Here is an 18,277-nt window from a genome sequence, read left to right on the forward strand (position 1 = left end):
GGCAGGAACCTGGAGGCAGGAATTGATATCATGGCCATGGAGTCATGCTGCTTATTGGCTTGCTCCTCATGGTTTGCTCAGCCTTGCTTTCTTATAGAACCCAGGACCACCAGTCCAGAGGTGTCCCCACCAACAATGGGCTGACCCTTCCCACATCGATCACTTATTAAGAAAATCCCCTGCAGGCTTGCCTACAGCTCAATGTTATGGTAGCATTCTCAATTGAAGTTCTTTCTTCTTCAACGACTGATCACAAAGGAACTGTCAAAGCTCTATTCGTCTCCATTTGGTAGTGGTGGTGTTCTCTCTCTCTCTCTCTCTCTCTCTCTCTCTCTCTCTCTCTGTGTGTGTGTGTGTGTGTGTGTGTGTTATTCTGACCCATTTCCAAGTCAGGGGTGGAATCCAGGGCTGGGTACAAAGTGTGGAGAGAAAGATTTGTCCACAGTTCCATAGATAGCCACTGTCAGGGTTAGAATTCCCGTTTACATACTTTTCTATGGTCCCTTAACTGTTTTCAGTGCCCTAGTGTGGACCTGTATCCCAGAGACATGCCCCAGAAAAGCTGCCAATGTTTTAGCGGGTATTTCTAGGAACAGGAGCCCCAGATGGTGAGTGGAAGAAGGCATTAGATCCCATATCACCATCTTTGACTCCAGATACATTGCTTTCTTTCTTCTGCAGCTAGTGAGGAATCTCAAGGAAGCAGAAATTCTTCTCCCGAGAGTGAGACTTCCTGCCCCATAACCACCACAGGTATGGAGAAAACGTCCACGAACAGACAGACATTTGGCCATCAAGCAAGGCTATGCAAGCCCCTCAAGCGATGAATACAAAGAGGAAAGGAAGCTAGCCCTACTTGCTTCCTTCTTCTCCAAAGCAAGAATATGGCCATAGCAGCATAATCAACCCAAGGCAGTCTGGGAAGATGGCTCAGTTGGTAAAGTGCTTGTCATGCAAAGCACGAGGACCTGAGTTTGATCCCCAGAAATCACACTCTATTTTTAAAAGCGCTAGTAAGGCAGTGATTACCTATAATCCTGGCTCTGAGGAGGCAGAGACATGGTGATCTCTGCAGCTTGCTGGCCATCAGCTAGTGTAGCAGAACTAATGAGCTCAGGTTCTGTAAGAGATCTCCAAGAAATAAGATAGTCAATTAAGAAAGACATCTGATGTTGACCTCCGGCCTCCATAGGCACACATGCACACGCGTGCACACACACATGAATGTGTACACCCTCTCTCCACACACACACACAATCTAAGGAAGGAGAAACCACAGGACAGAGGTTGAAGTCTCCAGACACTCACCTGGCCCTCACATCGCTTCCCTCAACCTGAGTTGTAGCCGGCGGCGGCCACGAATTACTGGGTTCCTGAAAGGAAAGCTGGGCATGGATGGGAAGGACGGTGAGAGAAATAATGAGCCAAGACAAAGTTCTCTGGTCAAGACTCAATCTTTAATTGTAGGGTCTTGGATTTAAAGGAAGGAGGGAGACTCATCCCCAACTTTGCCAGGATCTCCATTGCTTTGTCAGGTTCTCCTCAGGAAAGCAAGCTCAGCTGCTCAGCAGGTAGCTTCATGCAGGAAGCTGCAGATGTGGCACACAATAGACTTTACCTAGGTAGGAAGACTCCACCCTAGGTGGGCTAGCCAGCTGTGGCCGAAATAGGTCTGATTCAGCCGCTCAAGGCTGGGGGAAGGGCGCACTGAGTGGCTACCTACTGGGAAGCCCCTCCTCTCCCAGCCTTGTGCAGTCCTATGCTAGCCATAAAATAAGTATCCCCTCATCTCTCTTCTCCACAGACTTCCCACAACCCACAGAAACAACTGCAATGACGGAGACATTTGTGCTCACAATGGAGTATAAGGTAGCAGGTGGGCCAGCTCATTTACTTTACGGACAATGGTGAAGCATGCAAAGACGTGGGTAGTTTAGCTGGTTGAAACGGCCACTAATTCTTTCACTAATGGTTGTAAGGGTAAAGAAGACTTTAATCGCTATCATTGCTCAAAATCCCATGGGTCAGCTGTAGTACGTTGGGAGTTGTATCAGCTACCTTTTGTGTTGCTGTGACCAGAAGCCTGACAAAACAAACCGAAGGAAAGAAAGGTTTGTTCTGACTCCCAGTTCTGGGATCCAGTCCATCACTATGGGCAACCCGTGGCAGCAGGAGACTGAGCAGCTGGTCACAGTGCATCTGTGGTCAAGAAACAGAGAAAAGCTAGCCACTGTGGTGTAAACCTTTAATCCCAGCACTTGGAAGGCAGAGGCCAGCCTGGTCTGCATAGTGAATTCCAGTATAGCCAGAACGACATAGTGAGACCTTGTTTCAAAGAAATAAAAGAATTTTTAAAAAGAGAAAGATAAATGTTTGTTCCCAGCTTACTCTCCTTTTTATGGAACCTATGGAATGGGGCCCCACATTTAGAGCAGTCTCCCTACCCATTTAGCCTAATCTTGATAACCTCTCAAGGACGTGTCCAGAACGTTATCTCTAATGTGACTCGAAAACCTGTCAATCAACATAAACCAAGAGCATCATCAGAGTTAAATCACCCAAAACCAGTTTCTCCCACATACATTTTCAAGAACAATGCCTCCCAAACTTTGGTGAGAGACAAAGCAAGGATCCAGGGAGAGAAAATATAGTGTCCATACGCACCTCAGTTATTCCTGGTAGGAGGCAAAAGCAGGCCTTCCTGAACCACGGAATCAATGGAAGCTTCTGGAAGATTCACATGTCAGCATTTGGGAAGTGTGAGCACTTCCAGGCGATATCGGTGTGTTTAGGATTTCTTATCTTGTTTCAATAGTTCCTTTATGAAGGATGATGCTGCTAATGAGGACTATCCTCTGGGCCTTCCTCAGGTTGAGCTGTTCTGTCAAGTACCAGCCTCTTTCTATGGCTGTTCCTTCTATGCCCCCTCTGCTCTTTGAAGGCTCCTTGATCCTTCTAAGAAATACCCAGGGAGAAGAGGAAAGAAAGAAGAAACTGCAGGCCCCAGCTGTTCAGGAGGTCCTTGATCACCTACAGAATTTTCTCACCTGATCTACAGATCCAACCCCCGATCCATGCATTCCCAAAGCATGGTCCTGACCTGAACTCCATCTCCCTCTCTTGACAGTGGCCAGCTGCCTCTTCCTGCTCATCAGCATCCTCCTCCTGAGCGGGCTCACCTGGCAACACAGATGGTAAGTCCAACACTGGAAGGACCCAGCACCCCAGTGTCTGGTCCCTGGCCTGGCATCGTGAACATTGCCTAGAGCTTGACCTCAGCTGACACGCTGGGAAGATGGCTCCGACGAAAGCATGAGATGGGTGTGCAATTCCTAAAAGCTTTGTTTAAAAAAAAATCGAATGTGATGATGGCATTTGCCTATAATTGTATAATTCAAGAGCTGAGGAGGCAGGCAGAGGTGGATCCCTCATACTCTCTGGCCAGCCAGCCTAGAGAAACTGGTGAACTCCAGGTTGATCAGGAGACTCTATTTCAAAAGTAATGTGAATAATATACTAAGGAACAAGATTCCAGGTTGACCTCTAGACTCCACAGTCATTTACTCCCTGACACACGTACTCTTACTGAATGTGTATGCCCGGTACTGAGTGGGTTACATTAGCAAATGTCACCCCTACTCTCAGAGGTCTGTGCTGTTTAGAGATTAGGAAAACCTAGGCTTCCCGAATGTGCAGATAGCAAGAGTTTGAATCCTATTTAGAGATCTTCAACCTTGCCATCCATCCACCAGGGCTCTACCAAGGTCGCTGGAACAGACCATGCCACCCCACCCTCCCTCCAACTCCGCTGATCATCCACTAGAAACCAGCATGGGTAGCAAGGGATGGAGAGAGGAGACGGGGACCATGGCTAGACCAGGCTTGATGGTATGGATGAAGGTTGCTAGATACTCACAAGGCTTTAAAAAAAACATTCTTGCATTTATCATTAAATACAGTGAAAAGCTCCCGGATAGCAAGAGCAGGGGGAGGCTCTGTATTCTGTGTCTGTGTGTCTGGCTGTGTCTGTGTGTCTGCCTGTCTGGGAGTTCCCTTGTTTTTTAGGCCCTAAGTATCTTGGTCAGTGATATCTGCCATGGCTCATATAATGTCTTTTTATGGATAAACATATTTTCAAGCCATGATTAAGTAAAGAGTTTTGTGTGAGACAGAAACCAGAAATCAGAAATCTAGGTGAACATACAAATTGCACGTGCATGTGTGCACACACAGACACACACACAGACACACACACAGACACACACACACAGACATACACAGACACACATAGACACAGACATACACAGACACACAAACACACAGACACACAGACACACACACACACACTGGGGGGTTGGAGGAGGACTGTGTATCATGGTACATTCCATTGATCTCAGCACACAAGAGTTGGAGACAGGAAGATCATGAGTTTGAGTTTGAAAGCAGTCGGGCTGTATAGAAATTCGAATGCCAGCCTCATAGTGAGAGCTGTCTCAAAGTAAATGAGTAAATAAGATGCCAAGGGATGTAGTTCATTTGGTAGAGTGAGAGCTGAGCATGCCCACGAAGCCCGGACTTGATCTCAGCACCATAAGAAACCAGGTATAGCGGCATAAGCCTCTAATACCAGCGCTCAGGAGGTAGAAGCAGGGAAATCCAAAGTTCAAGGTCACCCTGGGCTACATGAGATCTTATATTAAAAAACTAAACACATTATTTTTTAAAGATTTATTTATTTATTTATTTTATGTGAGTGCACTATAGCTGTCTTCAGACACACCAGAAGCGGGAGTTGGATCCCATTTCAGATGGTTGTGAGCCACCATGTGGTTGCTGGGAATTGAACTCAGGAATTCTGGAAGAGCAGTCAGTGCTCTTAACCACTGAGCCATCTCTCCAGCCCCAATACATTATTTAAAGAAGAAGAAGAATTAGAAGAAGAAGGAGAAGGAGGAGGAGGAGGAGAAGAAGAAGAAGAAGAAGAAGAAGAAGAAGAAGAAGAAGAAGAAGAAGGAGGAGGAGGAGGAGGAGGAGGAGGAGGAGGAGGAGGAGGAGGAGGAGGAGGAGGAGGAGAAGGAGAAGGAGAAGGAGAAGGAAGGAGAAAAGGAGAAGAAGAAGAAGAAGAAGAAGAAGAAGAAGAAGAAGAAGAAGAAGAAGAAGAAGAAGAAGAAGAAGAAGAAGAAGAAGAAGAAGAAAGAGTTAAGAGTATAAAACCATCTTGAGAAAAGCCAGATACATCCTCATTAGAGTCAGCTGTGTGAGATGTTCTGTCCCTGTCTTTGTTTCATTTCCTGTGGGTGATATAAAATACCCCAACCAAAGCAGCTTAAGAGAGAAGGGGCTTCTCTGACTTACAGGTCCAGGATGCAGTCCACCCTTGTGTGGCAGCTAAGGTGGCCGAAACCCGAAGCCTTTACTCATATCACACCCTCCATCAAAAGCAGGGATCAATGAATTTGCATGCACACTTATCCCAGCTCACTTCCTCTTTCTATACAGTCTAGGACCCAAATCCATTTAGACTGGGTTTTCCCACATCGATTACAGTAATAAAAACAATCCCCTGCAGGCATGCTCACAGATGACCTAATCTAGGTAATCCACCATTGAGATTCCCTTCCGGTAACTTTAGGTTCTGTTAAATTGGCAATTAACACTAAATCATCACACGCCTGACGTCAAGGGTGTGCCCCTCCTGCCCGAGCAGGTTCTGGCCAGCCCTGATACTTTAAATCTTTAATAACAGAGTCATAGGTATGTGGGTGAGAATCCAGTTTCTTCCATTCTTTTGTTGTTCATCTGGCCTCCTTCTCATTTTCCTCAAGTGGAGCAAGAAGCAGAAGGCATTGAGGTCCACATGAGGGTACCCCGATAGTTGCTGTGCTAAGAGTTACTCATGGCCCTGACACTCTACCCATTTCCTTAAGATGTTCTTTTAGAGTTCTGGGAGATAAAACGTGATGTAATATGCCTTGACAGTCTAGGCCCCTCAGTCCTTGTGAGACCTTCTTCCTGCTCAGGACGAGCATCTACCTGGCATGGCATTTTCGTTTGGTGAAGACACCAGACTCAGAACCAGAGGACAGGGCTCTTCATGAGCAACAATAGCTTAGAGTTTACAATGTGAAGCAAGGAGCTGTCTAAGACTGTGAGATTCCCCTAGACCTCCCAGTAGCGGGGCCATTAGGGAGACTGAAATAGAATCTCAATATGACCCCTTTGGTCAAAGAATTTGTCCAAGAAAACAAAACAAAACACTTCTGAAATCCCAGCCACAAGGAGTCCAGCATAACAAGGTCCTGTTGCAGACACATAGGTGCCTGTGCTCACGTTTGTACATATATATATATTTACATGTGTGTATATATGTGTGTATATATATGAAAAAAGTTTACTTTCTAGAAGCTAATTTCATCTAATGCTGCCCTCTTGTGGCCAATTGGAAATCTTACCTCTGAATTCTGAAAATTTCAGTCTTTGCCACTTTGGAACACTTACCAGGAGCTAGGAGGGCACTGGCTGGCTCACATTAGTTACGTTTTTAGGAATTTCATGGGTTTTGTTTTGTTTCGTTTCTTTTCTTTGTTTGTTTGTTTGTTTGTTTGTTTGTTTGTTTGTTTGTTTGTTTTGAGACAGGGTTTCTTTGTGTAGCCCTGGCTGTCCTGGAACTCACTTTGTAGACCAGGCTGGCCTCGAACTCAGAAATCCACCTCCCTCTGCCTCCCGAGTGCTGGAATTAAAGGCGTGCACCACCATGCCCGGCCTCATTTTTTGTTTTAAATGTTCGCCCTGGGAATTTAATCCAAGGCCTTGAGCATGCTAGACACATGTTCTATTCAGCTATGATCCAGCCCTTTGAACTGTTTTGTTAATACTTTTCTCTCTTTTTCTGTTTCGTAATGTTGATTTTTGGGTGGGATTGGAGCACGAGCATCCGGAAGTTAGAGGACAAGTTTTGAGAGTTGGTTTTCTCCTTCATTCACTAGGATTGGTGCCAAACTCCCTTACTCCCTGAGACATCTTTCTCCCCCAGTCGGATTGTTAGGTTTTGTGTGTTTGATTTGGTTTAGAGCAGTAGTCCTTAGCCTTCCTAATTCTGTGACCCTTTAATATAGTTCTGTATGTTTAATGGCTAATCTTACTCCAACTCAGCAGTTATTAGTCCACAGGACTAAATGAGGAAAAATCCACAACTGCCAAGTGTCAGACATTGCACCGCAGGCCACAGACATGCACAACCCAGCCCTGCTCGTAGGAACTAGTAGACTGGAAGAAAAAAAAAACTTGAAATATTTTTGTGGTGCTGAGGATACAGGTCAATAGTAGAATGTTTTCTCAGCCCTGGGTTCAATCCTTAGTATAGAAGAAAAAGAAGAAAGGGAGATATGGGTGGAAGGAAATACGGAGGGAGGAAGGGAATGAGGGAGGGAGGGAGGGAGGGACATTTGTTGAAAGTCTAAGATGGAGATATGTAAGCAGAAGGACATTTAATCTACATGGGAATCAAAAGACAGCTGACTGAGCTGGTATACTCTGAAGTGTCAGATAAAACGAGCCAGGAAACATCTCCTGGAAGAGGAAGCTGGGGCACCTATGGAATTGTGAATCTGTGTGGTGATGTCTGAGAGAAGGTTGAGTTGTAGGACATAAAATGAATGGGCACCATGGCCACAATGATACCACACTGCCCAGACAGTCAGAAATACTGTCATGGAAGATGAGGCCGCATTGAGGAGCTGGGCCAAGATGCTGATGGTGGTGGCACCTCAGATCACCTCACCTAGGAGAGAAACCGTTATCTTGGCCTTCTGGGTGATCTGCTGCGTAGAGGCTTACCGTGGGCAATGTGTTGACAATATGATTGCATTATGGTGGAATAAATCCACATAGAAGTTGGTGACTGTGCTTTTGTGGGTCTGTGGATCTGAGTGAATGGAGGAAACAAACCAAGGGGTATAGAAAAGAATTGAGCAAATTAGTATGACTGGTAAGCTGGATAAAAAGATGGAGTATGGAAGAAGGATGAGTCAGAGAGGGGCCGTGGGTTTCTCAGACAGGGAGCCTCTGTAGCCACTACATCCTACAGTGAAATGCAAATTGGGGGTCTCAAGCAATGCATCCCTTAGAGGTTAGCCACAAGCATAGCCCAGTAGGACATCTTGCTCAGACCCACTCAGCTCTATAACCGGCCTAGAGTTAGTTGTGTTGTGAGATGACCTTCTGTTTGTTTGTTTGTTTGTTTGTTTCTCAAAACACTGGGTTGAATTGCCAGTGCACAGAGCAGAGACTGAGTGCACAGCCAGTGTTGGGCCCCTGGGTGGTTGCTGGAGCTTGAGGCTGTTTTTCGTCAGGTGGGAGGGTAACAAGATTCTGAAGTAGAACTCCAAGTTAGACTCTCAGCTAGGGGGCTCAAGGGGACTGTTCAGATGGAATGGGTTTGGGTGGAGACCATGTTGTTCTCAGTATACAATGGCATGCATGGCTGTGACAGGGTTATTCTTCTTCCAGGAGGAAGAGCAGAAGAACCATCTAGCAAGCTAGAAAAGTCAGAGCCCAGGCAAGCGGATGGGAATCACAAAGCTCAAGCCAAATCTGAGACGCCAAGCATTCACCTAACGGCTGTTTCCTTCTGATCCCTGGGTTTCTAGAACATTCTGAAGTCACAGGACATAACAGCAACTCTATCACTAAACTGGACTTTGCCATTGAAGAATAGGATCTAACCACTTCAGCACAGCAGTTCTAAAGCTTTAATGGGAGAGAGGGCCCAACAGTGCTCTGTGTGTTTTGTTTTTGTGTATATCTGTTGATGGGAGCTGAGATGGTGTGGTCACTTTTCATGTAACATATAGTATAGAAAAAGTAGCTTTAGGTTGACTTCATTGTTACAACCCAGTTTGGAAAGCCCAAGTAAAACTCAGCACTAATGTAAATAATTCCTCCTCCTCCTCCTCTCTCTTTTCATCCTCCGCTCCATCTTCCTCTTCTTCCTCCTCCTTTTCCACCTCCTCTGTCCCTACCCACCCCCACCCATCCACTTTCCTTCTTCCTTTCTGCTCTCACAAGCTCATCCTAGCTACACGTGCATGGCTGGCTCCTTTTTCAACCTCTGTTTGCCTAACTGGCTCTTCTGATTTCATCACTTACTGATCAGCCTTTAAAACTCTGAGCTGGCAAAGATGACTCTATCTATGTTCTTGGCTCAGTCCCAGAAGGAAACCCCCTTTTCATGAAGCTTCAGTTTTGACATCCTGAAGAACAGAAACTGTGGCAGAACAATCTTCAGATAACATCAAAACAAAGTGGAGAAGCCACGGGAACTGTGGAGCTCTGGTATTCAGAAGCCTGTGTCTAGGGTCTGCGCCAGGAGCAGAAGGCTGAAGGAAGTCCCAGGACGTGGACTTAGATGCTTTCCCAGCAGGCCACTCTAAGCGCTGGTTTCTTTGGGACAGCTGTCAATTGTACGCTCAATTTAGCCTGCACTAATCTGATGCTTACAGGTGAACACTCAAGGCACAGGTATGGACTTGGTACATACCGTGAAAACACTGGAAAGAAAAGAATACTTTCAAGTTTACAGAAGGAAGGAAGGAAAAAGGAAGCAGAGGTGGTGATTATACAAAAGATTAGCTGTAGACTGGATATCCCAGGCATCCTCGGATAATGCCCCCGCCCCAGCACCCTGATCCAGGTCACCAAAGCCTTGTGAGATCAGACTGCAGAGCCAGTCTGTCTCTGAGTCAGTAAATGTAGAATTTGGATTTCTCACAAGTTCCTGGCGGTGTCTTTTTTTTTTTTAATATTTTTTATTAGGTATTTTCCTCATTTACATTTCCAATGCTATCCCAAAAGTCCCCCATACCCTCCCCCACACTCCCCTACCCACCCACTCCCACTTTTTGGCCCTGGTGTTCCCCTGTACTGGGGCATATAAAGTTTGCAAGTCCTGGTGGTGTCTTTATGCTGATCTCTAGCCCACACTTTGTGAGGCACTGGGCTATCCCAGTGTGCTCTCCTCTTCCACAGATACCAAAAGCACCTGGGTTTGATGCTCAGACTTCTGAGCACGTTCTTGTTCAATCTCTTGCGTAAGATTTCCTCTCAGATGAGTTGAGTCAGATTCTCATGTTTAACAGTGTTTTAGGGGATTCACAGAAGCCCAAACTATCAGTTTTCATTTCTGAAAAGGCTGGAAAATTTTATGAAAAACTTTCAAAGGTCAGACAGAGCCATTTTGAGTCTTTTATGTGACCAAGTATGAACCAGATCTTTCCTATCTATGGTCTCCCCTTTCCAAAATATATCTTTTGTGGGGACACGGCAAGGAGGAAAGTTAAATAGAATCTCAAGCTACTAATTTTAGAAAAGAAAAAAATATTAAACTCTTACTAAAGAGCTGTGGGTAGTGGTACACACCTGTAAGCCCAGCTCTCAGGAGACTGAGGCAGGAGGATTGCAGTGAGTCAGAGATCAGCTTCACCTACAAGCAAAACCCTGCCTTACCCCTCAACCTTTCCATAAAAACAGTCTTACTTGTGTAAAATTAATTTTTAATACATATTTGTGCACGATGTGTGTGCCTGGTGCCCAGGGAAGCCAAAAAAATATGTTCAATGTCCCTGGAATAGGTGGTTATGAGCTGCCATGGAGGTGATGGGATTTAAACCCCTGTTCTCTGAAAAAGCAGCTAGTTCTCTTAACCACTGAGCCATCTCTACAGCCCCATTAAATTGAATTTTATTGTCATTACTCAATATGGGAGATGGGGTAATGATAACAATTTTTTTTTTATAATACTAAGATGTTTAGCTATTTTACTCTCCTTCACAAGTGTAGAGTAGAATTTTCTAGAAGCTACATGCATGATATTATCGCTCTGGTGTTAACACATAATGGATTTATCTTGTTAATAAAAGAATTAGTAAATAATATTTTAAATTTTTTCTTTGTTTTAGTTTTAAGATGATTAATATCTATAGATACTAGTGTACATTAAGAAAGCCTTTGGGATCCTCAATCATTTTGCATGGTTTTAGTAATTTTTTAATAACATAAAGAAGGTCTGACAGATTATGCTAAAGAGCTATTGTGGTATGGATTAGAAATGGCCCCCACAGGCTCCTGTGTTCAAACATCAGCTAGCAGTGCTGCTTTGGGTTTTGGAACCTTTAAGAGGTGGGGCCTTGCTTAAGGAGATAGGTCACTGGAGGTGAACCAGACTTGCTTCCAGTCTCCCTCTCTGCTGTCCCAGGAAGCCATCATATGAGGAGTTTCACAACATACTTCTGCTGCCACAGAGTCCCTCCAGTAAGGCACGTACTGGCCACTGTGTAGTGTACCCTCTAAAACTGAGCTAGAGCTCCCCTCTCCTCCCTACACTATCTCTGTTGATGCTTTGTCACGGTGATGAAGAACATAAGTAAGGCAAAGACAAGACATAGTTTGGAGACTCACGTGAGCATCTCAGCCAGACTCAGGCACAGCTGCGATGTGGGAATTATCAAGCATGAGATGCAAAGCAATGGAAAATGAATCGTTATGACAGAAGCCTACATCTAGTCTTCCCTTCTTCCCATTAGTAATAATAGCCCGTGTTTTAGAAGAACACATCTTTTTGGTGTTCTAGGTAGCTTATATTGCAAATGTGGCACAATCTAAGAGAAATCTGGGATGAGGGAACCTCAGTGAAAGATTCTCCTTGATCAGATTGTCCCACTGATGATTGATATGGGAAGGCCCAACCCACTGTGAAAGGCACCACCCATTGGCAGGATGACTGGGGTTATAGAAGCAAACAGGCTGAGCATGAGCCAGTGAGCAAGCCAGTAAGCAGTGGCTTCTCTTTGGAAGAAGCATGGCTTTCTTCCGTGGCTTCTGTTTGATCTCTCTCAATGATAGATTGTGACCTAGAAGTATAAGCTAAAATAAACCATTTCTTACCCATAGTTGCATCGGTTGTGGTGTTTATTTCACAGCTACAGAAAAGTGAAACAGAACATCTTTCTCCCAAGCTAATGGTGTTTGCCAGCCTCCTTCAGCTACCTGTGGGCATGTGGTTAAGCTCTGAACACAGAGGTGTGAGTAGAAGCAGTGTGTGACGTCTGGGCTGTGCCTTGAAGAGAACATAAGTGGCATTTTCTCTCTTAGCTCTTCAAACCAGCAGGCACATGGCCTTGTCTTGGGAGCTAGAAATCCCAATGGCAAGAACCCCATTTTAAGTTTGACAAGGAGACAAAGTTGAAGAAGTCTAGACATTTGTCTGATGCCAGGGAGGCATTGCAACATGGCTGATTGCATTGGACTGAACTTTGGTAAAAAAACAAACCAGTTGAGGCCATGACTTTTACCTTGTGAGGACAAAATTAACGATCACTAACACCGGTACTGTTACCAGCTATATACAAACCCTCTTCCCATAACAAATTTTTTCTTACGGTAATACTGGCATCAAAATATTTTGAGAGAGAGAGAGAGAGAGAGAGAGAGAGAGAGAGAACGAACAATTACTTGTTTTGTGTTGAATGACTCTGCCTGAGAGTTCCCCTCCAGCAGGCAAGTTCCTGAGATGAAATGCATGAGTTCTTATGGAGACATCACCATCTCTCGGGGCTTCTGGGTAAGTCATGAATCGAAAATAGAAAGCTTCTGGGGTCCCTAAAGCCCTTCCTCTTATTTCCATTCCACTCCTCAAGCGTGAAGGATAAAATACATTCCCTGTTCTGCTGTAATATTAAGGATTTGGATTATTTTAGTCTGGTTCCTTGGCCATATATCAAAACCTTATAGTAAGGGGCCAGTGAGATGGCCAGTGGACAAAGGTACCTGCGGCCAAGCCTGATGACTGAATTCAATCTCTAGAACCCAGATGTTTAGAGACCTGGTGCCATTAACTCCACATGTGCACCATAGTACAGGCTTTTTTCCCATCACACATGCACACACACACACACACACACACACACACACACACACACGAAGCCCTTATTTGTAGCAGCAAGTTTAGCTACACACACACACACACACACACACACACACACACACACACACACACATCAGTTAATTTTTGACTAGCTCAAAGGCTGAGCACTCCTAAACCTCCCTCTGCTAGCAAATGCTCCCTTCTGGTATTCCTGAGACTCCTGAACCTTCCCCTGTCACCCCAGGCCCAATGTAGAAGTGGCCAGTGGCTACTCACCTGAATTCTTACATGGCTGGTTGGCTTTCTCTCCTGCAGTGCTTCCGTTCTATCCTTCTCCCCTGAGTGTTCGCCATTCTCTGTCTTCATTTCTCCCAGTTCCTAGCCTGCGCAAATCTAAAGGTCCCACCTTAGTCTACCTGTCCAGCCATTAGCTTTTGGCTCTTTATTGATTGAACAAAAACCAATTGGGGACAAGGACCTTCAGCGTTAGGACATGCAGATTCCCAATTTGGGGGGCCAGATTAATTCAAAGCATTGGAACCAATCCCCAACACTTATATATTAGAGGCAGAACTTGGGGATACAGTCTCCTTGAAGCTAAATTGTTCTTTGGATAAACAACACTACTGGTGACATAGAAGAGATAAAAACCCTACAAACTTGGTGTTTTTGTTATTGAGACAGCGTCTCACTGTGCAGCCCAAGCTGGCCTTGAGTTTACAGTCCTATTTCAGCTCTCTGGTATTTCAGGTATGCATCAACTTACCAAGCTATAAACTTGGCTTTCTTGAGCCTTGAACTTCCTATGTATTGACAAATACCCTTGAACTTCTGGTCCTCCTGTCTCTACCTCCTGAGTGCTGGGATCACAGACACATACCACCATGCTCCATTTACACAATGCCGGAGATAGATCACAGGGCCTAGTGCAGATTAAGCAAGTACTCTGGCAAACCAGACCAAAAAAAAAAAAACCAAAAACCAAAAACCAAAAACCAAAACCAAACCAAACCAAACCAAAACAAAACAAAACCTGAGACAGACACCAGTATATTAGGATACTCTTGAATCCTCCCTTTTTCGTCCCCTCCAAAATTGCAACTAGAGTTGTAAGTTCTGCCCCCCATGCAAACAAACAGTCCAGATAAACTGAACTCTAGTGGTAAATGTCAATGAGGGGGACCTCTGATCCACATATGTCAAGATGGAGGTTTGGAAACACTACATGCAGAAACTCCATAGCTGAAGTCACAGGATGGCGGGGTGACACTCTGTATTCCAGCTAACAAGCTAGGGAACTCGACTGTGTGCACGTCCCTTGTAACCACCTACACATGAACTGGGAAACCTAAGATCCCTGGATGTTAATCTGCTGGGTTGAAAAACATTCCACCTCCTGTGTGACCAGAGAAGTGGGGGAGCAGGAAACAACAGAACTGGTTTCCTTCCTACCCACTCACAGCCTCTCTGTGATGGCAAAGGGAAAGATACAGAGTACTTAAGGCCAAAGCTTGAGACTTCTTGAAGCTTTGTGAGTTGTGGAGGAGAGACAGTTCTAATCCCAGAGTCCTTGTTAAGCTGAGGTACCTGAGAATTTAGAATGGTCTAGCTGTGTTTTGAGACCAACCACTATGAATACAAGCCCGGCAGACTGGACTTGGAAAAACAAGGGAAAATTAGAGACGTCCTCTGAATTTTCCTTTAATAAATATGGCTCAAACAAGATCCAAGTGTTCCTACCTGCCCAACTTGTAAGGCATGGTTAGCTGAGGACACAAACAGGCATACCTCTCAGGGGAAAGAGCTCAGGGACCCTGCCACAGGCCTGCAGCAAAGTGAGTCTCCAGATGGGCACTGTCCTGGGAATTGAATGGACACCCACAGACATGCAGGCTGCTACCTGCTACACTCCCTCTCCATTATACAACATCTTTGACCCCAAGGTCAAAATTTAAACCAAATTCGAATTGAGTTAATAATTAATCTAGGAAATTCCTGCAGTGGATAAAGGAAATAAACTTGGGATGAAAAATATTCAAGCGAGGACACTGAGGGCTTAGAATCAGATATTAACCACTATGACTATAAACTATTGTTCTTACCCTAGGTTTGGAGGCCAATCTGTTCCCTTGTCTTAGGAAAAATACATAATATTTTGCTCCACAAAGGACACGTTTGGGAGTCATGGCCATTTCCTTTCCTCTCCAACAATTTCCATCCCTGAAGATGTCTTGTGTGTATGTGTGTGAATGTGTGTGTATGTGTGTGTGTGTGTGTGTGTGTGTGTGTGTGTGCATCAAACACTCAACAGGAAGCAACTTAAGGGAAAAAGGTTTGTCTGGAATTGCTGTTCTAGGGAATGTGGCTCATCTTGGCAGAGAAAGTATGACAAGAGATGTAGAAGAAGCAGGTCACATCTAAAATCTAGAAACAGAGGGATAGTGATGGTCAGTTTGCCCATGAAACGGTACCAGACATTTCAGATGGTTCTTCCCTATTCGCAAGCATCTTAATAGACCCACACAGAGGTGCGTTTCCATGGTGATTCTAAATTCAATCAAGTTGAAAATCGTCATTAACAATTACAAATTCAAAGAAATCCTAAAAGACACGTTATGGAATACAAGGCGAACCCATTATGCTATCTCAAAGCAGGTACGAATGTCCATCCGTCGTTGGTGGTCCACAAGGGGAAATACTCTTCACCACACTCGTATTTTTAACTGAAAAATACGATCGATGCATGCGTATCCATTCCTGTGCTGGCTGGTTTTGTGTCAACTTGACACAGCTGGAGTTATCACAGAGAAAGGAGCTTTAGTTGAGGAAATGCCTCCACGAGATCCAACTGTAAGGCATTTTCTCAATTAGTGAGCAAGGGTTTGGAAAGGCCCCTTGTGGGTGGTGCCATCTCTGGGCTGGCAGTCTTGGTTCTACAAGAGAGCAGGCTGAGCAAGCCAGGAGAAGCAAGCCAGTAAGTAACATCCCTCCATGGCCTCTGCATCAGCTCCTGCTTCCTGACCTGCTTGAGTTCCAGTCCTGACTTCCTTGGTGATGAACAGCAGTATGGAAATGTAAGCTGAATAAACCCTTTCCTCCCTAACTTGCTTCTTGGTCATGATGTTTTGTCCAGGAATAGAAACCCTGACTAAGACAATTCCCCAAGCTGAAACTTAAAAGAGACAGCACCTGCTTCACCAACTACTCTTTGCTTTCCTTGCCTGGTAAGTTTAAAGATACGTTGTTTTTTCTATCAGTGTTTCAGGGTGTAAAGACCAATTAGAATATACTCAGTCAATTTTTCATACAATGTAGCTCAAATACAAAACACATTTGTATGGTTACAAACCATGAATGAGCTGTCATAGTTACTGAAGCTCACCTGGCTGGTTGTGATGGATATCCAGACTTCCGGACCCACATGGAAATTACAGCTGTGCTAGCTGTCTTAGTGTTAGAAGATGCTACTACGTAGGCTGAGGGAGAATTCTTTATAACAGTCTTACTCAGTTATGAGTCCTGTATGTTATACTACTGACCTGGCAGGCAAGATATGCTCACTGGTTCAAGAGCTTCATGATTGATGAGCAACTACTTTCTGATTCAATTTGAGGCCTGTTCCATTCAACTCATGTCTGGTACAGTAACCTTGATCAAAAGTCAGAGTCCAGGCAGGCCATAGGTACCACTAGAGAAGCATCTGCTGTTGTTTTGCCAAATGGACAAGATGTCCGATCAAATTATCTCCTGAATATTTATGTTTATACCTATAGAATACTATTTGATCCACTTTGGTCATAGAAGCTTTTTTTTTTTTTTTTTTTTTGCAGTAACAAGTAGTTATTGTAGAGACATAACTAGTCAAAGCTCTGATAATCAGAGATTGTTGAGCTGGGTGATGGCGGTGCATGTCTTTACTCCCAGCACTTGGGAGGCAGAGACAGGAAGATCTCTGTGATTTCGAGGCCAAGCTGGTCTATAGAGTAAATTCCGTGATAGTCAGGGCTACACAGTGAAACCCATCGAAAGAGACAGACAGAGACAGAGAGACAGAGAAAGATGAGCTAGAGAGACAGAGAGAGACAGGGTCAGAGAGATATAGACAGAGAGACAGAAGGAGAGACAGACAAGAAAGACAGAGAGATAAGACAGAGAGAGATGAGAGATGAGAGAGGAGAGAGAGAGAGAGAGAGAGAGAGAGAGAGAGAGAGAGAGAGGCAGACAGAGAGACTGTTAAATGTTCCACTGTACGTGGGACATTTATCCCACTTCTTCCAAGGCTCATGTAAGATCATAGAACAGAAAGATGAAAAAAGAATACAAAGGCCAGAGGATGCAGTTGGGTAGAGTGTTCATAAACACTTTCTTCTCACGAGTACTTACAACACTGAAGAAAATGAGCTGTCTATAAACGCTCAGGAAGCCCCTTATTCTTTACAATGGAGTGTTGGTAGACCCTATGCAGGTTGTGAGCATGTAATCACAGCTTCTGAGTGCAATACACATACACACACACATACACACACATACACACACACACACACACACACTCTGTGGAAATAGAAAGAGAACTATCTGTAATGATAGAAGAGATCAGTGGTAGAGGACAAGCGAGTAATGAGCATGAATATGATGCAAGTGCATCCTATGTACATGTTTATCTGTGAGAAAAGAGACCATCAGCAGGAGGGAGGGGACAAGAGGGTAATGACCCAAATGCATTATATATACACGTATTAAAATGTCATAATGAAGTCTATCATTATATACATCATTATGTACACAATGAATATATGTATCAACTTTAATTTTTTCAAAACAAGAAATTACAGCTTTCTCATTGAATCTAGAGTAAATCTGGCCTCATCCACTAGTTGGCAGGAAAGCAAAAAGTCTTGTCTAGTTTAAACAATTCTAATAGGCATTGCTGGATTTCTAATGAACAAAAATGCTTCCTCCAGATCAGCAAAATGGCTCAGCAGGGAAAGCACTTGCCACGAAACTTGACAACTAGAATTTGATCCCTGGGATCCACGTGGCAGAAGGAGAGAAACAATTCCCACACGTTGCCCTTTGACCCGCTTCTTCCAAGCAATGTGGAGACAGCTGGAGAGAAAACTGGCTCCATCCAACTTCACAGTTCTGTAAAGAGTCAGAGTCTACAGAGGTGACCGTCCACAAAGGCAGTGCTCCCAGATGCAGACACTGATTCAGCCTCACAGCTCACAGTTCATTGTGAAGGGGAGTCGGGGGCAAGAAGAGCTCAAGGCAGGAAGTGATGGAGAGGCCATGAAGAAGTATGGCTTCTTGGCTTGCTCCCCATGAATCCATCAGCCTTCTCCTCCCCCTCCCCATCCT

General features: G+C 44.6%; 1 protein-coding gene and 2 long non-coding RNA genes across 3 annotated transcripts in view; 2 read left to right on the top strand and 1 right to left on the bottom strand.

Moving 5' to 3' along the window:
• The window catches only part of Il2ra (interleukin 2 receptor, alpha chain), a 50,403-nt gene extending 38,458 nt beyond the window's left edge, over positions 1-11,945 (top strand). The window contains exons 5-8 of the mRNA NM_008367.3: positions 682-753; positions 1,805-1,876; positions 3,128-3,194; positions 8,509-11,945. Of these exons, the coding sequence (NP_032393.3) occupies positions 682-753; positions 1,805-1,876; positions 3,128-3,194; positions 8,509-8,533 (236 nt within the window). The 3' untranslated portion in view covers positions 8,534-11,945. The remainder of the gene's footprint in view (positions 1-681; positions 754-1,804; positions 1,877-3,127; positions 3,195-8,508) is intronic.
• Positions 1,439-13,366, bottom strand: Gm39760. Its single transcript, XR_865974.2, has 3 exons — positions 13,196-13,366; positions 2,059-2,199; positions 1,439-1,589 (listed from the first exon to the last, which is right to left on the bottom strand). It is a non-coding gene; the product is annotated as a predicted gene, 39760 (long non-coding RNA).
• On the top strand, positions 12,362-18,277 carry Gm39759. Its single transcript, XR_865973.2, has 3 exons — positions 12,362-12,616; positions 16,053-16,143; positions 17,881-18,277. It is a non-coding gene; the product is annotated as a predicted gene, 39759 (long non-coding RNA).

The sequence above is a fragment of the Mus musculus genome, chromosome 2, assembly GCF_000001635.26.
Source record: "Mus musculus strain C57BL/6J chromosome 2, GRCm38.p6 C57BL/6J".
In the NCBI taxonomy this organism is placed as follows: Eukaryota; Metazoa; Chordata; class Mammalia; order Rodentia; family Muridae; genus Mus; species Mus musculus.